The sequence below is a fragment of the Dermacentor andersoni genome, chromosome 2 (genome assembly GCF_023375885.2).
Source record: "Dermacentor andersoni chromosome 2, qqDerAnde1_hic_scaffold, whole genome shotgun sequence".
Taxonomy (NCBI): Eukaryota; Metazoa; Arthropoda; class Arachnida; order Ixodida; family Ixodidae; genus Dermacentor; species Dermacentor andersoni.
In genome coordinates, this window is record NC_092815.1 from 104,393,829 (window position 1) to 104,414,181 (window position 20,353).

Below are 20,353 nucleotides of genomic sequence, written 5' to 3' on the forward strand. Positions count from 1 at the left end.
TTCAGATCGGTAACGCTTAGCGAAATCAAGGAGCGGTTATCATGCTGTCTTATCGTGCCCAATTGAGGCGTCCATCTTGGTCCTCGCCTCCACATGGCATTTCAAGACACCTCAACGGCAACGCCTCCCTCACGCACCCCCATCTCAACCCCCCCCCCACACACACACGCACGCACACACGCACACGCACACACACGCACACACAGTGGCGCGGGGACCTTCGCCGCAATCTGCATGTGGGCGGCACCTATCAGGAGCGCCCAGCTTTAGCGACCTCAACTCGTTCTGATGCAACGCACACGCTTGCTCACACTAGCACGTGACCCTTGCTCGCACCGCTCTGCAACACGGGCGCGCGCGCGCGCCTTCTTCGGGCCAGAAGGCACGATTTTTGAGACCCGTGCTTCAACGCACTCCTGCGACCACAAACTGCGGCGCCCGCTTTCCCCGCGCCTTCGCCCTCGGGCTCTCTCGCGATCTTCGCTGGGTGTGGCTGCTGGACGGGAGGTCGCCGTCTTTTTCGCGCCGCAAGCTCCATCCGCGATTAGAAGCGCTCGTGCGCGGCACTGGGCAGGCTCGTCACGGACGCCCAGAGCGCCTCGCCCCCTCTCCCCCCCCCCCCCCCCCCATGTACACGCTTCTCAGCTGACTGACACACTTTCGGGACCCTTTATCGCGCGCGCGCATGCGCGTATATGCATTCTTTGGTGGGCTCTCTGAAATGAAACGAAGATGTGTCCGTTCGGCATGCGAAGGACGGAGCGAATTAGGCGCGGAGTGATTACATAGGGCGTCAATCACGTTCCACCCAAGCGAGCTCGCGCAATGTCGCGTAGTCTCGCCAGATGCACTCCGTCAACGGGCGCGAGCTAATAAAGCCGCGGCGGCGCTCTTGCTAGCGAGCACGACCTATATGTGCTGCGTGCTTAGTCATGCCCCGGAATAGAGATTTCAGCCCCCGTAGCTTTCGAGTAAGTTAGTCCTTCTCTGTAAGGTCAGCATCAGCATGAATGAATAACATAGGCATGAAAGAATAACATCGGCATAAAAGAATAACATCGGCATAAAACAATCCGCTGCGGTTCGCGAAACGCGCGACTCCTATGCGTGGGAGGACGACGGACGCCAACGACAAAGAGGAAGAGAGTGAAGCACGGGGTAACACTTAACCATCGCTATACACTGGCTATATGGAAATTATGCTTACACGGTAATAGTCATGAGCAAACACGGAAGAAGTCACCTATAGAAATCAAGAGGATGATATGACAGCGCCGAAGTCAAATTAGAAAAATCGATGAAAGTGACCATGACCAAACACTGGGCCTTGAGGAAATTCGTAGAGCCTGGCGTTTTTAAACGTATTGCTGCACTGCTTCGCCGGGACAAAGACGAGGAAGCGCTCGGTCTGTGAGAGTAGTTTACAGTACAGTTCAAGAGGCGTTCAAATCGTGGTCTAACAGTTGCTCCAGGGACGTCTACGACTGTACCGACTGCACGCCTATTTAAATGCATACTTGAACATGCTTGCAAGTGAAGTTGTGCGAAACAATGTTCCGTATGGTAGGTAAAGGTATATGTGGAACATTGTTTTGGATAACAGTCGCTGTTTCACTATAGAACACAGTTCTACAAAATCGTTGTCATGTGTACTTAAATAGTAAAAATGCCAATGTAAAGAACACCGTTGCATATATTTTGCTGTGGTTTGTGGAACGCCGTCCCATTCGGGTATAGTATGGTATGGCAAAACTTTAATGAAGTCCTGCAGATCGTGAGTCTTCGCGAAGCGGGTAAGCTGAAAATATTTGCAATTTTTTTTTCCTCTTATAGCCATAACCTAAGCTGAACGAGATTAATAATTTATGGTAGCAAACCGGACGCGCGTCTGGTTGATGTCCCTGCCTTCTGGCTCTGTCGCTTCCTCCTCCTCCTCCAACCCTCATTGCAGCCTGTCTCCTTGGGTGGTGCCGACAAAACGGCTTTTAATGCGATAGCATTATAGGATGACTTCAAGCACTTTTGAAGTATCTATAACATAAAATGTGGACCAATCCCGAAGACACGCAGTGCAGTCTATAACACAGCGTCTCAAAGCGCTATCTGCCGCAAGAAAAGTATGCGAGAAGCTCGCACGATGACGCACGCGCAAGACATTTCAAAGAGTGACTTTCGCACGAGAGAAGCATGCCTGCGGATCTGGGCCTATGGTTAGAGCATCTCAGCTGCTGTGCTAGAAGACATAGACTGAATCACAGCATCGGTCACGCATTCCTTTGTAGCATTATAGGCGTACTGAATTCACTCACTTTGGAGGTTTGCAGCAGAAAACGCCAGGTACGTTGAGCGTGCCCGAGCGCCGTCACTGTGCGCACGAGATCGCAAGCTTGTAATATATATATATATATATATATATATATATATATATATATATATATATATATATATATATATATATATATATATATATAGTTCAGATAGGTATATTTAATATTTTTCAGAACTTGTTTGAGCCTTAGTAGAGTGGCAAATAAGCGCCGCCCGCACATTTCGTGCATACAACAAAGGCGTTTATGACCTTTCTCCTCAGAGTTATACGAGGCTCAATGAGAGATTGTAAGTAGCTCCGAGGGCGCGTGTGCTCCGTGCGTGTGCCGACTCGTTCTTCATCCCTCTCATTTGACCCTCCTTATTTGTACACGCCCTCATTCGACTTGCTCACGGCGCCTCCAGCGCCATATTTCGCCCTTTCCTATGCAGCCTCTCGTGGTTCTTTATTTACGTTTCTATCGTGCGCGCGACTGAAAGTTTGTGTTGTTGTCGTTGCATCGGTGGCTCACCTGAGCACTGCGTTCTGGTGTAGGCTTAAGAATATAAACAGCAACTCCAGTATGTTTGCGTTCAACATTTCTCTGTAGCGGTGTTAGTGAAATTGCAGAGCGGCGAGGAAAGAGAGAGAAGGAAGTGCAGGGAGGTTAGCCAAGATCGCATTTGGTTTGCTACCCTATAATTCGGTACACTTTAGGAAAAAATGGAGCATTAAATATTATGCGCCTGGGAGTGGACGATAACCGAGAACAACATTGAACATATCAAGGCAGTTAGCTGGCTCAGTGCATCAACTCTGTGCATTTGATAAGGTTGAGCCGCCTTTGTGGGTCACAGAGCCGAGCGTGAACGTAAATATGAGACCGGTAGAGCGGCCCAAGAACCATAATAATAAAAGTAAAACACCGTTTAGGCATAAAAAAGCGTAATCAGGGTTGCATCCCGTTGGCTACGCTGAGATCTGGAAACGGGAAGAAGGGGCGTAATGGCAAGGGGAATGAAGGCAGAGACTGCCTGCGAGCGCGCACGCAAGTCACGCTATAGCGCAGTTAACAAAGGTGGGTGTACCCGTTGGTCGTTGACTTTGAAAAGAACATGCAGTAGGGACATTAGTGCGAACGATCAATGTATACACTGCGCGCGGTATCATGCATGCAAGGTGCGGTGAGCGAGCAGAAATGGCGAGCCGAAGGCAGCTCAATTGGTGCAGAGAAGGTCAACATTTGACGAGAAATCCATGCTTCCAGCACACAACCACGGAGTAGCGGAAAGCTGCTTCTGCGCTCTGTAGTAGTATACCTTAAAGAAACGGAATCATAATCTCCTCCTTGCCGATATCATTCACTCTCTGTTGACTTTATGTGCTGATTGGTTTGTAGTGTATATTATCTCATAATATTATTTCTTGTCTCATGATAATTCCTTGAAAGTGACAATTTAAGCAGTGCGAACTCCGAACGGTCATCGTAAAAAAAATGACACAGAGATAAAGTGTTGAGAAAATGTGATCGACCGTTTCTGCCAGATAAGAAATACATTACCTGTTAGATAATAGAGCGCTCTTTGCAGAAAATATCCTTCGATCACGCCCTATGGATTCTTGCATGCAAAAGGCCACAAATTCCTTCTGCACTTCGTGAAGTATACTGGATTGTACGAACGCTTGTGACAGCGGAGATTCCTCTGCGATTGACTCTGTGAATGACCGACTCTTTAGTATTTTTTTTCTTTTGCCTTCTTATCCATTCTTCCTCTTTCCTCCTCCCTAAGTGTAGGGTAGCCGCCATCCGGGCACGTCCTTGGTTAACCTCCCTACCTTTCCCTCTTCGTTTTTGTCTCTATTTACTTTACTACGTCCTACTTTACGCTATCTGGCACATGCTTAAAAAAACTTATTCTCTCTTTGACCAATAAGTATAATTTTTCTTTTTTTTTACATTCGACTCAAACAAACTTTTCCTGGCGGCGTATTGGAACAAGGTTCGCAAAAATGTGCCGCCAAAGTCGGTGCGCGATCAATCACCCGGTGCAGGCGCCAGCGTGCAAGATGGATGCGCATTGTTCACCGGTGCCGCCGACTGCCGTCTCACTCAAAGCTAAAGGTACGCGTTGCGACTTTGCGGTGCCAGCGAGACTTTCTTTCCGAGAACGGCTGCAGTGATTCTATGCCGTCAGTCGCCCATGCTCTGCTTGCACTTTCAATGCAAAATGTAGCCGCCGGTTTTACAATCCTGAAAGAAAAGATGCTTCACCCATTTTATGTCGTAGGACCAACGTTCGAATTAAAAAAAAACGAGAAGGGAAAGTACGCTTCGACATCCAAGAGCGATTTACTCGGTCAGCAGCAGGCGTCATGCAATCATGCGTGTAACGAGGCGCTTGTCGACAGCGTTACCTGTAGGTTTCTTTTGTAAATTACTCCGATCAACTTTATTTTCAGATGTGGCGAAAAGCAACCAAAACGTCAAAATGGGCACAATTGTTACCGCATTTGAAGTAGCACGTCGGTTATTGTTCCATTTATATTAATGTTGTTCGAATAGTAAAATTCCCGTATCGTATCCAATACGAGTGTTCGGGGAAAACGAGCTTCGAAAAAAAAAATGGCAGTTTCGTCCGAAGGCCGAAGCACCGACAGCGATAGCGATGTTTAACGTTGTGCTCGAACTTCTCGGACTGTGTTCTAACTGTACGCGGGTGCGAACATACACGGATACGCGACACACGCTCGTGCGGCAAAACTTCTGGCTGCCTTGTAAGCGTCAACACGCTGTGCGAGGCCTGCAATGGCGTCGCACACGTGTTACTGCGCTGCCCGTGAACAGCGTCACCAGTGAAGTTACATCCCTTTCAGATTATAACACTAATATTGTTTTGTACTTTTTAATAGTCGGTGATGATTTAACATAATAAGCATGCGCTGTGAAATAAATTTTTCATAAATTTGTTTGCGCGCTGCAATTGTAGAAAATTCTGAGAAATAATCCGGTTAAGAACTTAATGCCTGGTTTGAGCAACATTGGTGGTTGAGTAGTGTACCAGCTACTTTGCATACATGGTATTGCACATACAGGGTGTCCCAGCTAACTTTAGGCACAGAAATATGCGAATGCCACGTAGCTGGACAGAACCAACGTAATGTTGTTTGTCGTTGCTTGGAGATACTCAAATTATCTTTTTTCATTCCGACTAATTAGATAATTAGACTTAATTAATTAATCAATCAACTTCTCACCTATTATGATTAGATTAAAGGTGTCAATGAGAAAACTGTAGAGTGACATTAAAAATTTCCGATACAGTTTTCTGTTGCTCAATACGTGATACACGAAAGTTTTTCCGAGCGTGAAAGAAGCCCGCGAATACACGCAAAGTGCCTCCAGCGGCCAGTCGCGCGGCAATTAACAGCTCAAAGCATCAGTTCATAATCGGCTACAGCAATATTTTCTTCTTAAGTGATTGGCCATGGCAGCAGCGTGGCGACATTTTGGCTACTTATTAAGCATCTGCAATAAACTTGCTACATTGTTTTGCTGCATTTCGCGATTTCCTGGCTACTTTTGACTTTCAGTCTGGCGACCTCCTAAACAGCATTTTAGTGACGTCTTCTGGGTGCACGGAAACTTTAGTGCACAAGCACATCGCGACAAATTTCTGTTCTCTCTCTCGTGTTTGTTGTTGTCGTCGTCGTCATCGTTGCTGTTGTTGTTGTCGTCGTCGTCATCGTTGTTGTTGTTGTTGTCGTCGTCGTCATCGTTGTTGTTGTTGTTGTCGTCGTCGTCGTCGTCATCGTTGTTGTTGTTGTCGTCGTCGTCGTCGTCATCGTTGTTGTTGTTGTTGTCGTCGTCATCGTTGTTGTTGTTGTTGTTGTTGTCATCGTTGTTGTTGTTGTTGCCGTCGTCGTCGTCGTCGTTGTTGTTGTTGTTGTTGTTGCCGTCGTCGTCGTCGTCATCGTTGTTGTTGTTGTTGTTGTTGTTGTTGTTGTTGTTGTTGTTGTTGTCGTTGTTGTTGTTGTTGTTGTTGTCGTCATCGTTGTTGTCGTCGTCGTCGTTGTTGTTGTTGTTGTTGTTGTTGTTGTTGTTGTTGTTGTTGTTGTTGTTGTTGTTGTTGTTGTTGTTGTTGTTGTTGTTGTTGTTGTTGTTGTTGTTGTTGTTGTTGTTGTTGTTGTTGTTGTTGTTGTTGTTGTTGTTGTTGTTGTTGTTGTTGTTCAAGGCACTTTGGGGTATAAAGACTATAAAGTACCAAGGTATATCGGCCCGTGCCTTTATAGGAGGATCCGTCTATGCGGCCCTGGACGGGATTGTCATTTCGATTGTGTATGGTCCAAAAACATGACGCAACTATCAAGCGATAACGTACACAATGACCTTAGATGATTATAACAGAAAACTTGCGCTTACTTTACGCCCCATGTTTTATAACATATCCCTCCTAAAAGCAGTAACATTTACAGCCAGCGGAAGCTGAAACCATCCATCTAGTTTGGTTTTATGGATCTAAGATAGTGGAGCGGCTGTTTGAGTTATATGCAGTTACTTCACTAAGATCTAATCCCCCCTCCCCTTCCCGTTCTTCTGATTCTTCTGGAGTTAAAAAGAAGGTGAACTTATTAAGCGAATGATCTACGCGATACCCAATAACGTTTCCGGCAGACAAGATTCTATGCACCCAAAAGACCATGTATTGCAAGCTTAGAGGCCGTGCCAAAAGGAGTGCGAGTGCGCCGAATAGACCGAATTCATGCACTAACGTTAACACTATAAGTTTCGTTGTACGACTAAATCAAGCGCTATAGTGCTTTAAGTGGCGTTGCTATACGAGGCGGGCGATGAGCACACACAAAGCGAGTGCGCCCGGCCCGCCAGTTTGCAGCAAGTGGATGACGCAACGACGCAGAGAGCAGTCACGAATGTTTCGGCGACATAGGGCGCCCGCTGAGCTTAACAAAACTACAAAGAGTGCGATGAGTAACACTGGGCTATCAGCGGAATAACGAGGAACAAGAGAAGGAGAATGCGTCTTTTTTTACGCTGTACGAAATAATGCGTCAGACATATAAGCACTTCCGCCTGGCTACAGGTTAAGCAACGGCGACACCGGCGCGATAGCTGAACCACAGCCGCTCGATGCAAGTGGCCGTGGCTGAGCACGCGAGGTGTCTGTGGTGGCGTGTTCTATTCCCGGCCAAGTATACTTACGGAGGCGAAATGCAAGAGGACGCGTTCGCTACATTCGCTGCACGTCGAAGAACCGCAGGTGGCCCAAGACAATCAGCAGCCTTCCACTACAGCGCCCAGCAAAGACAAGGTGTATAGTCTTGCATGATTCACAGACCAACTGACAGCCACGAGAGACACTACGCAACGTTTAATTAGCAGTTGCAACTGTCTCGGTGTTCGTTTCACAGTCAAAGAGTACCCGAATAGCTGAGGTTTGCATTTGGACAACGTGAAAACAGCGTGGCGTTTCCTTGCGGTTGCTGAAACGAGGAGAACCTGTTGCTGGGCCGGTTGACTAACCACAGTTGTGCGATCGAGCTGGCGCAACAAGCTAACACGTGCCAGAAATATGGCAAGCACGTGCGCTCGTTTTTTCTTCGTTTTTTCTTCTTATTCTTCCGTTGCTAACCGAGAAGCGCGCGTTGACAAATTTCGCAGCAAATGGCTTTTATAATACGGAGTTTCAAAAATAGCGTCCCCAAGTGACTTTGGATGCCCAAAAACGCAACGTAGATTGTACGCCGTTTGCCTTCTTTCCCGCCTGGCTGTTAGCGTCCCCTAACTTTGGGTCTCTTGTTTCTGAAACTCCCTAATGCCACTTCACTGCCAATGGTGCCCGTCCTTTGTTGACTCGATTGTATCGCCGTCTTTGGAATGTGTCCATTACACAGCCTTCGGCACGTTCGATACGTATACCGTAGATCTGCACTGTTGCATATATTTCCTTCTGGGGCCGTATTTTATATTAGAACCGTATAACTAACGTTTGTTCGTTCGTTCGAGTTTATTTATATCGTGTAGATGTGGGCAAGCTTGGGCGAAAAGCGAAACAATTCGCCTGCAGAAAGACCAAGCCCACTTATACAGGGTACATAACAGCAGCCTAGAGGCGTGTTACATGCATGTAAGATAGGTAATGTACTACACACGTCTCAAATTTACAGTTTCTGAGAATGTAGCAAAGAAGTTGCCAAGATTATTTTACATTTTACAAGGCACAAGTTTGTAAAGTGTTGCTTTGATACCATTAAAGGTAATTCATGTGTTATCAAGAAGCACGGAGGAGCATTCGTTTTAAAAAATAAGCATTTTGGCACAATTGACTTTCATAAAGTAAGTAGAATAATGGCGTTGAACTCTCTTCTTGGCGTTAGAAAATTAGCAAAACAACAACAAAAGAAAGAATAATTCAGCCCAATTGTCTTTCATAAAACAAGCAAAAAACAATGGATCTCAACTTTGTTACTAAAGGTTGGAAAAAGGGGGAAAAGTTACAGGAATTGTTCTTTTTCTCTTGTTTTTCTTTCTTCTTTTTTATTTTTTACTTTCCGTTACTTCTTTGCCCTTCGTCATTGTATCCCGCGAAGCAGCGCCCCCCGCTATCACTATGATCAACCATTCGGTGGGACTCATGATAAGAAACGAATAGAATTGGAGGAAAATAACCGTCACACACTACAGCCCCTAGCTGGCGAACCAATGCAGCTTTGGCATTTTGTACCTTACACCTCGAGGTCGCGGTTTCGATTCCCGGCCTCGTCGGCCGCATTTCGAAGGGGGTGGCACATGCAAATATACTCGCGCTTTGGCAGCAGCACGCTAAATTAAGAAACGCGAGGGGTGACAACAATTTGCCAGGGGCGCTTCACTACATATGACCTTCCTCGTATATCCCTCTCGGGGACCCCGGAATCGGACCGACCCCGATGCCACCTCTGAGGCCACGGCCTCCTGTAAGAGCTTCGGAGCTTTGAGCCGCAAGCATCACGCGTCCTATACGCATCAAAAGCAATAACCTCACGCTTGGAACTTCTCATTCTGGCGATAGGGACAAAAGAAAAGCGATGAGTGGCTCAAAGCCGGCGAGCAAGTGCGAGAGCGGCGTCACGGCGTCGAGCCCTGTTGCAGGTCGCGGAGTGACGCACCACGTGACGCATAGCCGTCGCGCGAAACGCCGGAAACGGAGCATGTAGACGCGCGCCGAACTACGGTTACGGGAGAACTGCCACAGTGAAGCATGTGCTTTGTCAAATCTCAATGAGGGCAGAGGAGGGAGAGGAATGGGGAGGAGTAGAGAAGGGTGCAGAGCCTGACAGCTGCGTGGAAAAGCAAGCTTCTCTAGCGCGCGGCGCGCGGGTGGGTATAATGCGTGTGCCGATGTTCGTGTGCTAGAGACGTGTTGTGTGGCCGTTTCGTTCTCCGGGCCCGCATTCGCAAAGGTTCTCCAGTGATAAAGCGTTTGCTCGTGATTTGGCGCTTCTGCGCCCCCTATTCATGACAGCGATAGATGCGATAACAATCGATATGATCGCCACTTCGAAGGCCGATTCCACACAGCACTCACGAAAGAGGAGTTTTATGAACTAAGGCCCCATGTGCAACTGCGCGCGTTCAGTTGCGCAAGAAATTTCCGCTGGTTGGCGATCAGGGTAATGCTTCACGTTCACTAGCTCCAAAACTGACATTACAAAAGTGGAAATGTGTCCTGCATCTGCAAACGTACTTGCATTCTTTTTCTGTCTGTCTGTCTACCTGTCCGTGTCTTCTTTAAGCTACGAACAGAGCTCGCTGTGCCACAAAGTATGGCAATGCTTCGTCCTTCGTGACGGCGTTACCACTTCTTTTTGTCCGAGATTCAACTTGCGTGCATCTTTCTTCCGTCGCGTCGATTTTCGCTCTCATGAACGTGATAAATAAAGCACCTGCTCGCATCGGTAGGGCACAGTTTATTGTTTACTGTCCCCTGCTCAGGCGCCGTGTTCTACCAGAAACGCTATTTTCCTTATTTTGTTCTAATAAACGAAAGAAGCTTGCACAATAATTTTCGTTCCTTTGTACTAGAAACTGTAGGCTGACAAGCAGAAAGAAAAAAATATCTTCATTATGGCTGTAAACCTTCGGTTGTCCATTTCACAAAAGAAATATCTTGACAAAAACGGCAGTGGTAACATGAGCAAAAGCGGTTGTTGCGTAAAGGCGTATTTAGGAAACCGGTGGTCGCATAATTGCTTGATTCTATGATGGTTGCATGGTGCTATATTGCTCCCGCAGATGTATACAGGTTGGAAACCGTGACACGAGGTTCAATAAACTTCCCCTATTGAACTCGACGGGAGAGATAAACTGCCTCCCCAAGGGTTACTCGTCAAACCTTTGTCCCTACACTAAAACGCATTCGTGTCCAACGGGTTGGATACCCAGGAAAGCCTGACTTCCCATTATAGTTGTTCTCGTGGCACTCGTAACGTTTAACGGAAGTGATTATTGCGACGGACACCAACCACCGACGACACAGCGTTGTACCTACATCTTATTCCGTGTTCTTGCGATTCTTTTTAAAGCGCAGCTCTTCGGCACTCGTTCTTGCGTTTCGCGTCGTCCTCGTCCCTCGGCGTCGTCCCTCGGCGTCGTCCCTCGGCGTCGTCCCTCGGCGTAACCGAGAGAACAAACACAGCGAAGGATGGTAGAGTGAATTCGGAGCGCAGCGTGGGATAAAAGGCGTCGATATCGAAGAGTGCGCGAGGCGGAAAGCGGAGGATGAGGGTGCAGTGGAATCATCAGGCGGAAAGCATGGAGGAGGACATGGTGAAAGCATGACAAGAAAAGCGTAGTTCCGCGCAAGACGGGCTCCGCGGCGACGACCGCTACGAGATGGCATAGAGTAGCGCACCGTAGTCTGTTCACCGATGGTATGCGGCGAGCGCGCCCAGGAGATCACATATGGAAACAAAGCGCTGTATGAGCGTAGGTCTATTTGCGGCGGCTGCTGTAAATCGCGCGATATATGTGATATTCCGATTAGCGAGGCAGTCGTGTCACACTTCGCTCCGTTTGCAACGTGCCGCACGAGACAGATTGTCCGCGCCAGTCAATAAATCGTGAAATGAAAACACGTGTGGAGCTACGCTCGAATTTCGCATTAGGGAACATCGTAATCGTCGGTGAATTTTTTTTTCAATGCCACCATGGCAGATGTATATACATTCCTCACGCACTATACGTACCTTAGTGTCAATGGCTGAAAACGACGGAAAATGCAGCGTCAAGAAGGTGAGCGAGTGATCAAACGCTCCCTTTTTAAATGCTTAATAAACAAAATGGAGTACAGAACCGTCGAAGTTTCGCCTGAAAGGCGGAACAGTAATAGCGATAACAAAGTATTAGACAACTACACGAAGTAACGCTCGTATTTGTACCGACCGTATCAATTGCAACAAACATTCACTTACAAGTCAGAAAGCATGGCGTCATGAACATGAACAGATCTTACTGGATGTCCACAAACACTTGCTGTCTCAACGCTCGTAAGGAAGAGCGCGGGTAGCGGGAACCGAACGCTTTGTGCTGGCTCTCAATTCACCGGGTGTCGGAAAGTTGAGATTACTCAAGCTCCAACCCTAGGGGCGCGGGAATACAGCGGGCGTGACGCAACCAGCCTTCCGGGCTCGCCGTTAGCCTTGGCCCCCGCCGCCGATTACCTCCGAGATACGGAGCATGGGCCGCTGCCTGTGCTTTGAGTCGTTCGGACAGCTGTGCGCAGCCACGACCGGGCTAGAGAAGTGCGCTCACCTGTCCCCCCCCCCCCTCTCACTGTTAGTGGCCGCTTGATCACGTGACGTCCAACATTGGGCGTGCGGCAAGCCGGCGCGAGACTTGTAGCGAGTTACACAGTATAATATCACTTGTAATCAATTACATTTAAATAGCTTTTAATTGATATGTTAAAGTTATTACTTGGTAATGCTCGCTGCAATAAAATTACATTTTTGTAGTAACCAATTACTTGTAGCCAGTCATTTTGTTGACGACGCAAGCTGTAACAGGCCACGCAGACTTGAGCACTTGAGTTTGTCGGGAACTACAGTAGAACGCCCACAGTTCCGCCATGCTACAGGATCGCGGATGCGCATGTTCCGACAGGCAAACATGGGAGCTCAGTATATTTGTTTTCTCGTCCGGCAGGTCACTCACTAACCGCATTCCGCATCTCGTGATGGTTTCGCGTGCCTATGCGGCACGAGCGCAACCGCGTCAAGACGCTCGCGTTCAGTAAGTTTAGACTTCGCTTTTTCTATTATCATCGAATTGTTCTCCACCTCTGTCCGCTAATTTCTCCATCCATGCCTCAATGTCGGTGACGTTCGAGAACGCGTGACAATACGCTTCCTGGGCTGTGGTTGTTATCTTTTCACATATACGTTGCGTCATGGAAGGACGTCGTGCCGATATAACCTGGCCTCAGCTCGCGTCTATGTTTGCGTTTGCGCATAGCACAAACGAAAAATATAGTTATTCGAATTTTCACTGTGCCGGCTGGCTGAAGAAGTTCATTCTGTGCCCATGGGTGTCTAATTCTAACTATATATATGGACTCACATGAAGGTAGCACAAGTTGTTGTTGTGATCGCTTTTGGAAGAAACAACTATTTAAATGTAACGCAACAGGTTTCTTTACACACTATACGTAGTTCTAAGCCATGAGCTGTGGTATTTAACTCGCCTGGCGGTTTTGGCTGGTTTGTATTTAGATGAAACAGTTCATAATAGATTGCTGTGTTTCGGGGAGCGTGCATGCATATTATCGCTGAAATTTTCAAAGAAATGTGAAAGTGGGCAGCGCTCGGCATTCCCATATTGATGCGTTTTCGAAGACGAGAAGTGTAATACTTTTGCCGTTATTTCGGTGGGGAACTTACACGTAAGATTCATTACGATTATTGTTGCGTGGAAGTTTTGGTACTAAACGATTACACACGATAATCGCCGCGGTAGCTCAGCGGCTATGGCGTTACGCTGCTGAGCTGGAGGTCGTGAGTTCGCTACGAGCCACGGCGACGCCAGTTGCATTGCGAAGGGGGCGAAATTCACAAATATTTTGGCAGTTTCGTTCGCAGGGCGAAGCATCGACAGCGATAGCAAGGTCTAGCGTTATATCCTGGGACGGTGTTCAAACTAAACCCGGGTGCGACATGTTGGCGCGACTCAGCGCGCGACGCAGCTCGTACAGAGCAGAAGGAACAGCACCCTGGCAGCTACCAGGCGTCTCAAAATGCTGGCGTGATGAGCGTCGCCAATGGCGTTGCAGGCGTCGCATCCCGGCGGTGCACAAGATGAGACAGACCGGAAAGCTTCGTCACTTTACTCCGTTTCATACATAGCAGTCAACGCTGTGGAGGATAGAGAGACTTCTTGCAGAGGTTTCGTTCGCGCTTCCATATAGTTCGATGTTTATTTAGGCCGCCATTGTGCGCAACTGTCTTTTTATATAGGCTCAGTGTCGAATGAAGCAAGGTTTAATTATTAGAAACAAACACACTGTCGTATACGGTCGCTGATGCGTTGCTTTAGATCAGTTTTATTTTTGTTGTTGACGGTGCGTCGACTTCGCCTCATCGTTCTTGCAGTCAAACGCACTGCTGTAATGTCAACACCCTGTAATCCTCCGCGCGTGATCCGCGCATGCGCCGTCATCGGAACAGCGCGACAACAACGGCGGCAGTGACGACGGCTTGAATGCGCTGTGAGCGTCCGTGTAATTGCTGTCGCGTTAAGAGAGAGAGAGAGAGAGAAAGGCAAAGGAAAGACAGGGAGGTTAACCAGAGATTATCTCCGGTTGGCTACCCTGTACTGGGGGAGGGGCAAGGGGATGCGATAGGTGAGAGAGAGAAGGATTAAAAAAAAAAGAAGAAAAAAAAAACTACACACACACTGCATAACACTAGGAACGCCTTTGCGGGCTACGTGACAGTGCCCACAGAAACAGTTTGTGTGTACGTGCTGTCGCGTTAAATACATTCAATATGCTAACCATGTCAGGCCTACTGAGTGAAATTTAAGGTGCTAGTTTCGGTCGGCATAAATAGTTATAAATAAATAAATAATGGACCCCGAGGTGGTCGAGCAAGTGGCCATTGCACTCGCCATGCAAGACGGTCGGAGAGACAGGGTGCATAGCGATTCGAAAGCGACCGTCAGTGCATACCAAAAACGCCAGGTAGCCCGGCAGGTAGCTCAAATTCTGAAAGGCGCCAAACACGGTGACAGGTCCCCACACTCTATCCTTTGGTTCCCTGCCCCCGTCGGGGCGATTGAGGGGGTTTCCCTGAACCTCAACGAGTCTGACCACGAGGCTGCGCGTAGCTTTACCGACCGCGCTGCCCTCGGATCGGGCGACTCTCTCCCCGGCACAGAGACGCTCCTATCACGCACGATGAAATTACTAAATTCTTTTACTTAGAGAGAAAGGTTTTCCCGCCGCCTCATTTCAAGGCAAGCTCGGACTCTTGCAAATTAACACCTACCCAAAACCGGCGTTTCTTAACAGCATATATCCTGACATTTACCGAATTGTTCTTGCGCGGCCTGTGGTGAGGCTCCTACTTTATCTCACATGCTCTGGGAGTGCGGGTTCTTGGGCCCGAAGTTCACCAAGGAAGAGTGGAACGCGCTCCTGAGAAGTCCCGTCCTTGAAGACCAAATCCTGGCCGCCCAGCGCGCCCGCGATCGGGCCGGCAGACTAGACCTGTCGGTCCCGTCGTGGGTGCGCGTTTTATCGCGCTTTGCTGGACACCGTAAAAGTTTCTTCACTCACTCACTCACTCATATCACATGACCCAAGGAAGGCCAAAAGCGAACCAAAGTATGTTCAGCCGTGTATGATTGTATTAGTGTGGATTAACGTGTATTAGGATAGGTTAGAGTGGATTAAAGTGGATTAAAGTGGATTAAGGTGGTATAAGGTCGATTAAGGTGGATTAATGTCGATTAAGGTGGGTTAAGGAGTATTGCGCGGGATTAAGATGAATTACAGTGGATTAAGGTTATTAAGGTGGATTAAAGTGCATTCAGGTGGATGGAGGAGGAATAAAGTACATTATGGCCGATTGAGTGGATTAAGGTGGATTACAGTAGACTTTACAAAGCTTTCGCCTTCGAATCTCTTAGGTGATGGCTAAGGGCACCTGGGACTTTTTTTCTTTTCTCTCTTTTTTTCTCTTCCCATTGCCACTGCGCGCACGAAATATGGCACCACAGTGCAACAAGTCATCATTGCGGAAGAGCCAGCTTGCGGGTTTAAATTCGGGTGTGGCGACAAATAAGTACCGTGCGCTTCCATGTAGAGCACGTCCGTTTATGCAGGCCACGTATGTAGGCTTCGTTTCTCGTTTACAGCTACAAATGACAGCGTGAAAAACATAAAGACTGTTCTACGCAGAACAGCCAATATATGCTGTGTGTATGATCGTGCAGTGGGAATAGTGGACTAGCATTGCCTTCAGCATACATGGCTTATCGTGTTATTGTCATTGTTCTAGACGACAGTAACGTCCTTCAGATCAACCGAATCGAGTGCTATATAACACAGATAACGTCGACGACCTTGTTGAGTGCGTTTTTTTTTTTTTTTTTTCTATCTATAAACTGATATACTGGCGGGAGGGGAAGCGACTTCCCTCACCAAGTCGTCTATATTACACGTTCGGATACGCTGTTTATATTAAAGGACAGCAGTCTCGACACCTTAGTCAAAACGCATCTAGATAACGAAGATAAAGTAAATGTTATGTCCTGACACTGTTATATCTACCACGCATACAGCTATCCGCTTACTAACAGTTTAGCTTCACGTATTTGCTGATGACATGGATGCGCTTTGGCTTGTGAGTGGACTATAGTGTTGTGGTCTTCAAGTTTAACCTGTGAATAAATGGTGTGATGTCTGCTGTAGTGATACCCGCTGCATCACATAAGCAAAAATGGGGCGCTATGACGTAAAGCTATTCCAAACTTTTCTATTCCAAATCTCAATTAGCCCTCCGCGATTGGTCAAAAACTTTTTTGGGGAGGCCGCCCCCACTCCGCCTGTCAGTCACGCGACATCACGCAAACCGCGATAGCTCCCCATCTGATATGACGTGTACACATTGATTATGCATGATTGGACTGAACAAAAGAAAAATAGTTATTTCTGATTCGACGCCTTTTTGCCATTTGCTATTTGTCAAAAGTTTTCGGGCTGCACCCACTTCACCTGCCTGTCACGCGACGCCACAAAACCGCGAAACTCCCCTCGTCAAAGTGGATGCGCATTGAAGATGCATTATTATGCCAAACAAAACTGAATTTTTCTCTGAATAGCCGCAGGCTACCCCGTTCCGAATAGAATAAAAGATGGCTGCCGCCGATCGCTCAGGGACTAGCTACTCGCACCTGCCGGAGAGCATAGGTTTATTTGCGCACAATAAATCTTTTTGCCTGGCCGTTTAACGCTTTCAGCACGTTTACGACCTCGCTCGGCCAACTTTTCTTTGCTGAGGATCCTTTTTAGCGGCATTCTTAACCTTCCGTTGCATGCCGCCGAGATTTTCGACCAGCCACCGCAAGCTTAAGTAAAGGGAAAACAGACCAATCACAGACGCCGGCACCAACCTCTTCATCCGGTTATCCATTTTCAGTGCACTGGCTCGGCCCCATCGAATCCCTCTCCACTTGAGCATGCTCCTCGCCTCTTAACAGCCAATTAGATAAGACAAGCCGCTCAGTGTAGGCAATGTTATTCGTTCTTAAATCAAACAAAAGTGACCGCCTATAAACGAGGAGAGCGTTTGATTGACATGTTTAGACAACCCTGCGGGTCACCGCGTGATGCTTGCGTCGGCGGTTACGCAAATTTGACGTCAGGAGATTGGAACAAAAACATATTGGAATAGTTTTACGTTATAGGGCCCATGAAGCGATACGTTAAGGCGGCAATTTTCCTAGTTTCCTTTTTTTTTTCTTTTTTTTTCTTGCACGGAACTGTCACGATTATCGCCAAATCGTTTGTTTCTACTCTCCGAGACGCTCTCCGAAGTTACTTGGTGTAGCAGTTACGGTTGTTCTAATTGCGAACTGTCAGCAAAACTAAAGAAAATAATCTAAGAGATTGGAATAATTGTTCCTGCAACTACATTCCCCTCCCCCCTTTCCCGTTTTTTTTTTCTTTTTCACAAACGGTAATTGCATTCCTGCTGAAGTTGAACGGGAGGTTCAGCATTGAAAACTGCACGGAAACTTTATTTTTCGTGATGTACATTGCACGCTTCGACAAGGTATACCGCAGACTCTGCAAGTACAGACTACTTATATGAGGCAATCAGGAATGCAGATTTATGCACCATCTGCTATTGTCAAAATACATCAGCTGGCACAATGTCACCTTGTTCTTTCAAATATCGTCGCTTACATTCCTCTGGCCGCCGTTGTTATAATCACAGTGCTACAGTGCAAAACTCTGCTAGCCTCCAGCGCGCGGTTTCTTCGCGAGCAGCGCAGTGAAATATAAAAATTCGGATTTCGACAGCGGCGTTGACAGGCAGACTATATAGAATTCTATAACCTACTTGTTGCGGACAGCGGGATGCGTTCTCGACCTTTACAAATGTTACAAAGGGGACAGTACTATAGGGATGTGCGAATATTCGAAACTTTTGAATAAACAGTCGAACATTGTCCTATTCGATTCGGACCTCGAACCGAATAGTCAGTAAACGATTAGATCGTTGAATCAAATAACTATTCGTAAATCCGAATACTCGTCGAATATTTTAACGTCGTCGACTGTACACGATCAAATATAATATTGAAGCATAAGTGGCATAGCTTTCACCCCGTCCACAGTGAACACAACGCACGTTGCACCGCTCAGGCAGCCAGACTTTTCCGGCTAAACTCAATCACTCGCAATAAAGCATTGTTTGGACATAGTATTCAGCAGTGTATATTGTTTGGTACTATTTACAAATGCAGCACCTGTGTCCTCTCGTCAGATTGAATCAGAATACCTTTCATTGCAGCATACTTTATACGGTCGTGGCACCATCTGCCGCGACCATTCGTACTGAAGAGAAAAAAGTGCCTTTCTCTTTCTTTTTCTTTTTCGCTCTGCCGTCCGTACAGACGACGCGCATGTCTCGTTTGGTTGCGAAAGTATACACAGATACTAATCGGCCTACAACGTTACGTTTACGAATTTCATATGAAAATGCATGACCGCGCATGCGCTCCGAAGAGCCCCGAGTTTTCGAACACTCTATTAAGTTCTTCCTAAAACCCCCTTTGTACTCTTCAATAAAGCGGGCTTTATTACGGGCTGTATAATGACAGCAACATTTTCATTGCTGTGAATACGAGGATGTGAACATTGTTTGGTATTAATGTTGAGAAGGCTGTGCAATATCCGCAAACTATTCGAAAAATATTCAATATTCGATTCGATTCGCTCCGACACTATTCGATTTGGTTCGCTCCTAGTACCATTCGATTAGTATTTGATACGGTCTCAAAAGGAAACTGCTATTCGCGCGCCACTAGACAGTACCGAACGTACACGCCCTGCCGCCCGCCTTACTCAGAAGGTCAACGTCGCTCAAAAAGTGCTGACTGTGCTCTTGTGTGTGCGTATTACTCCGTGCTTACTTTACGCTGTTACTTGCACAGTTAACTGCCACGAACTAGTAAAGTTGCACTACTTTGGGAATATCTACTTCATTTCCCATTCTTCTTATCGTCATCCTTAACAACCGGTGACTAACACCAGCACTAACGGCGGCGAGGCGGTTTCCAAACCATCGCCGATGGTCAAACGGAATTTGGAAGGAAACGCATATAGTTGCAGCAGCTTTCCATCTTTTCGGGCAGGCTTACATTACGCTGGTCTTTATATATAGTACGTTGCCTTTCTTTTGACTTTTCCTACACTTCGATAGACACTGGGTTGAATATAACTGCACTGAACTGCGGTGATCTAACGTCCCGAAACTGCACAGTGGAATATGAGGGACACCGTAGTGGAGGTCTCCGGATTAATTTGACCACCTGGGGTTCCTTAAAGTGCGTCCAATGCAAAGTACAAAAACTATTTCGTATTTCACTCTCATCCGAATGCGGCTGCCGCGGCCCAGGGTCGAACCCGCGACCTCGTGCTCAGCAGCGCAACGCCGCGGCCGCCGAGCCACCGCGGCGGGTGTGTCGGATGCAAACGAAATAGTCGCGCACGCGATTAGCGAGGCACACCAAAAGCGTATCGAATAAACGAAGTAGATCGACTCGGGAGCTTCCGTTCTTGCGGCACTCACTCGCTGACGGTGCCACTCACCTCGCTGTAGCGACCTCCATCCTCGCCTCGCGACGAGCGCCTGCTGCGCGGACGCCAGGCGCGGTACTCGTTCGAACGCCGGGACGACGAGCACGAGCACGGGCTGCACTTGCAAGCGCACAGCGGCGTCGTCACAGCCCGCATGGAGCGATCCGCACTGCCGACGACAACGAACGCGGGAAAAAAGCAGCTAGCGAGAGACGCGCGCCAGCAGCCGTTGCAGCGCCGCGCCGGCAGCAGCACCACAGCAAGCGCGCACGCTCGTCGACGTTGGCAGCGCGCGCGGACGCAGCCGCGGCGGCAGGATGCGCGCTGCCGCGCCGCGCGAGCGGGCCGAGGCGGCGGCGGCGGCGTGCCAGCGGGGGAGGGAGAGGAGTCCACTCGCGGAGACCGAAAGGGAACCGACACCGCGCCGTTCATTTGTCTGCGGCAATGAGGGTGAACCGGCGAGGGGACGAATAGGGCGGGAAGATCGCTTGCGTATGCTTAAAGGGACACTAAAGAGAAAAATGATTACCTGTGCATCGGTAAATTACCTTTCTACAACACCAAAAACACCACTCTTGCCACGATAAGACGCTTGGTAAGCCAGAGAAAGCAGGTGTCGACGCCTCCTTGAAGTTCGCCCCCCCCCCCCCTGGTGGCTGTGACGTCACGGATTTTGATGGCA

The 20,353-nt window shown here is 47.9% G+C and overlaps 1 protein-coding gene across 1 annotated transcript in view; it reads right to left on the reverse strand.

Moving 5' to 3' along the window:
- Window positions 1-19,977, reverse strand: part of LOC126541503 (lysosomal alpha-glucosidase-like) — an 85,287-nt gene extending 65,310 nt beyond the window's left edge. The window contains exon 1 of the mRNA XM_055076695.2: window positions 19,684-19,977. Within this exon, the coding sequence (XP_054932670.1) occupies window positions 19,684-19,827 (144 nt within the window). The 5' untranslated portion in view covers window positions 19,828-19,977. The remainder of the gene's footprint in view (window positions 1-19,683) is intronic.
- Window positions 19,978-20,353: the final 376 nt, after the last annotated feature.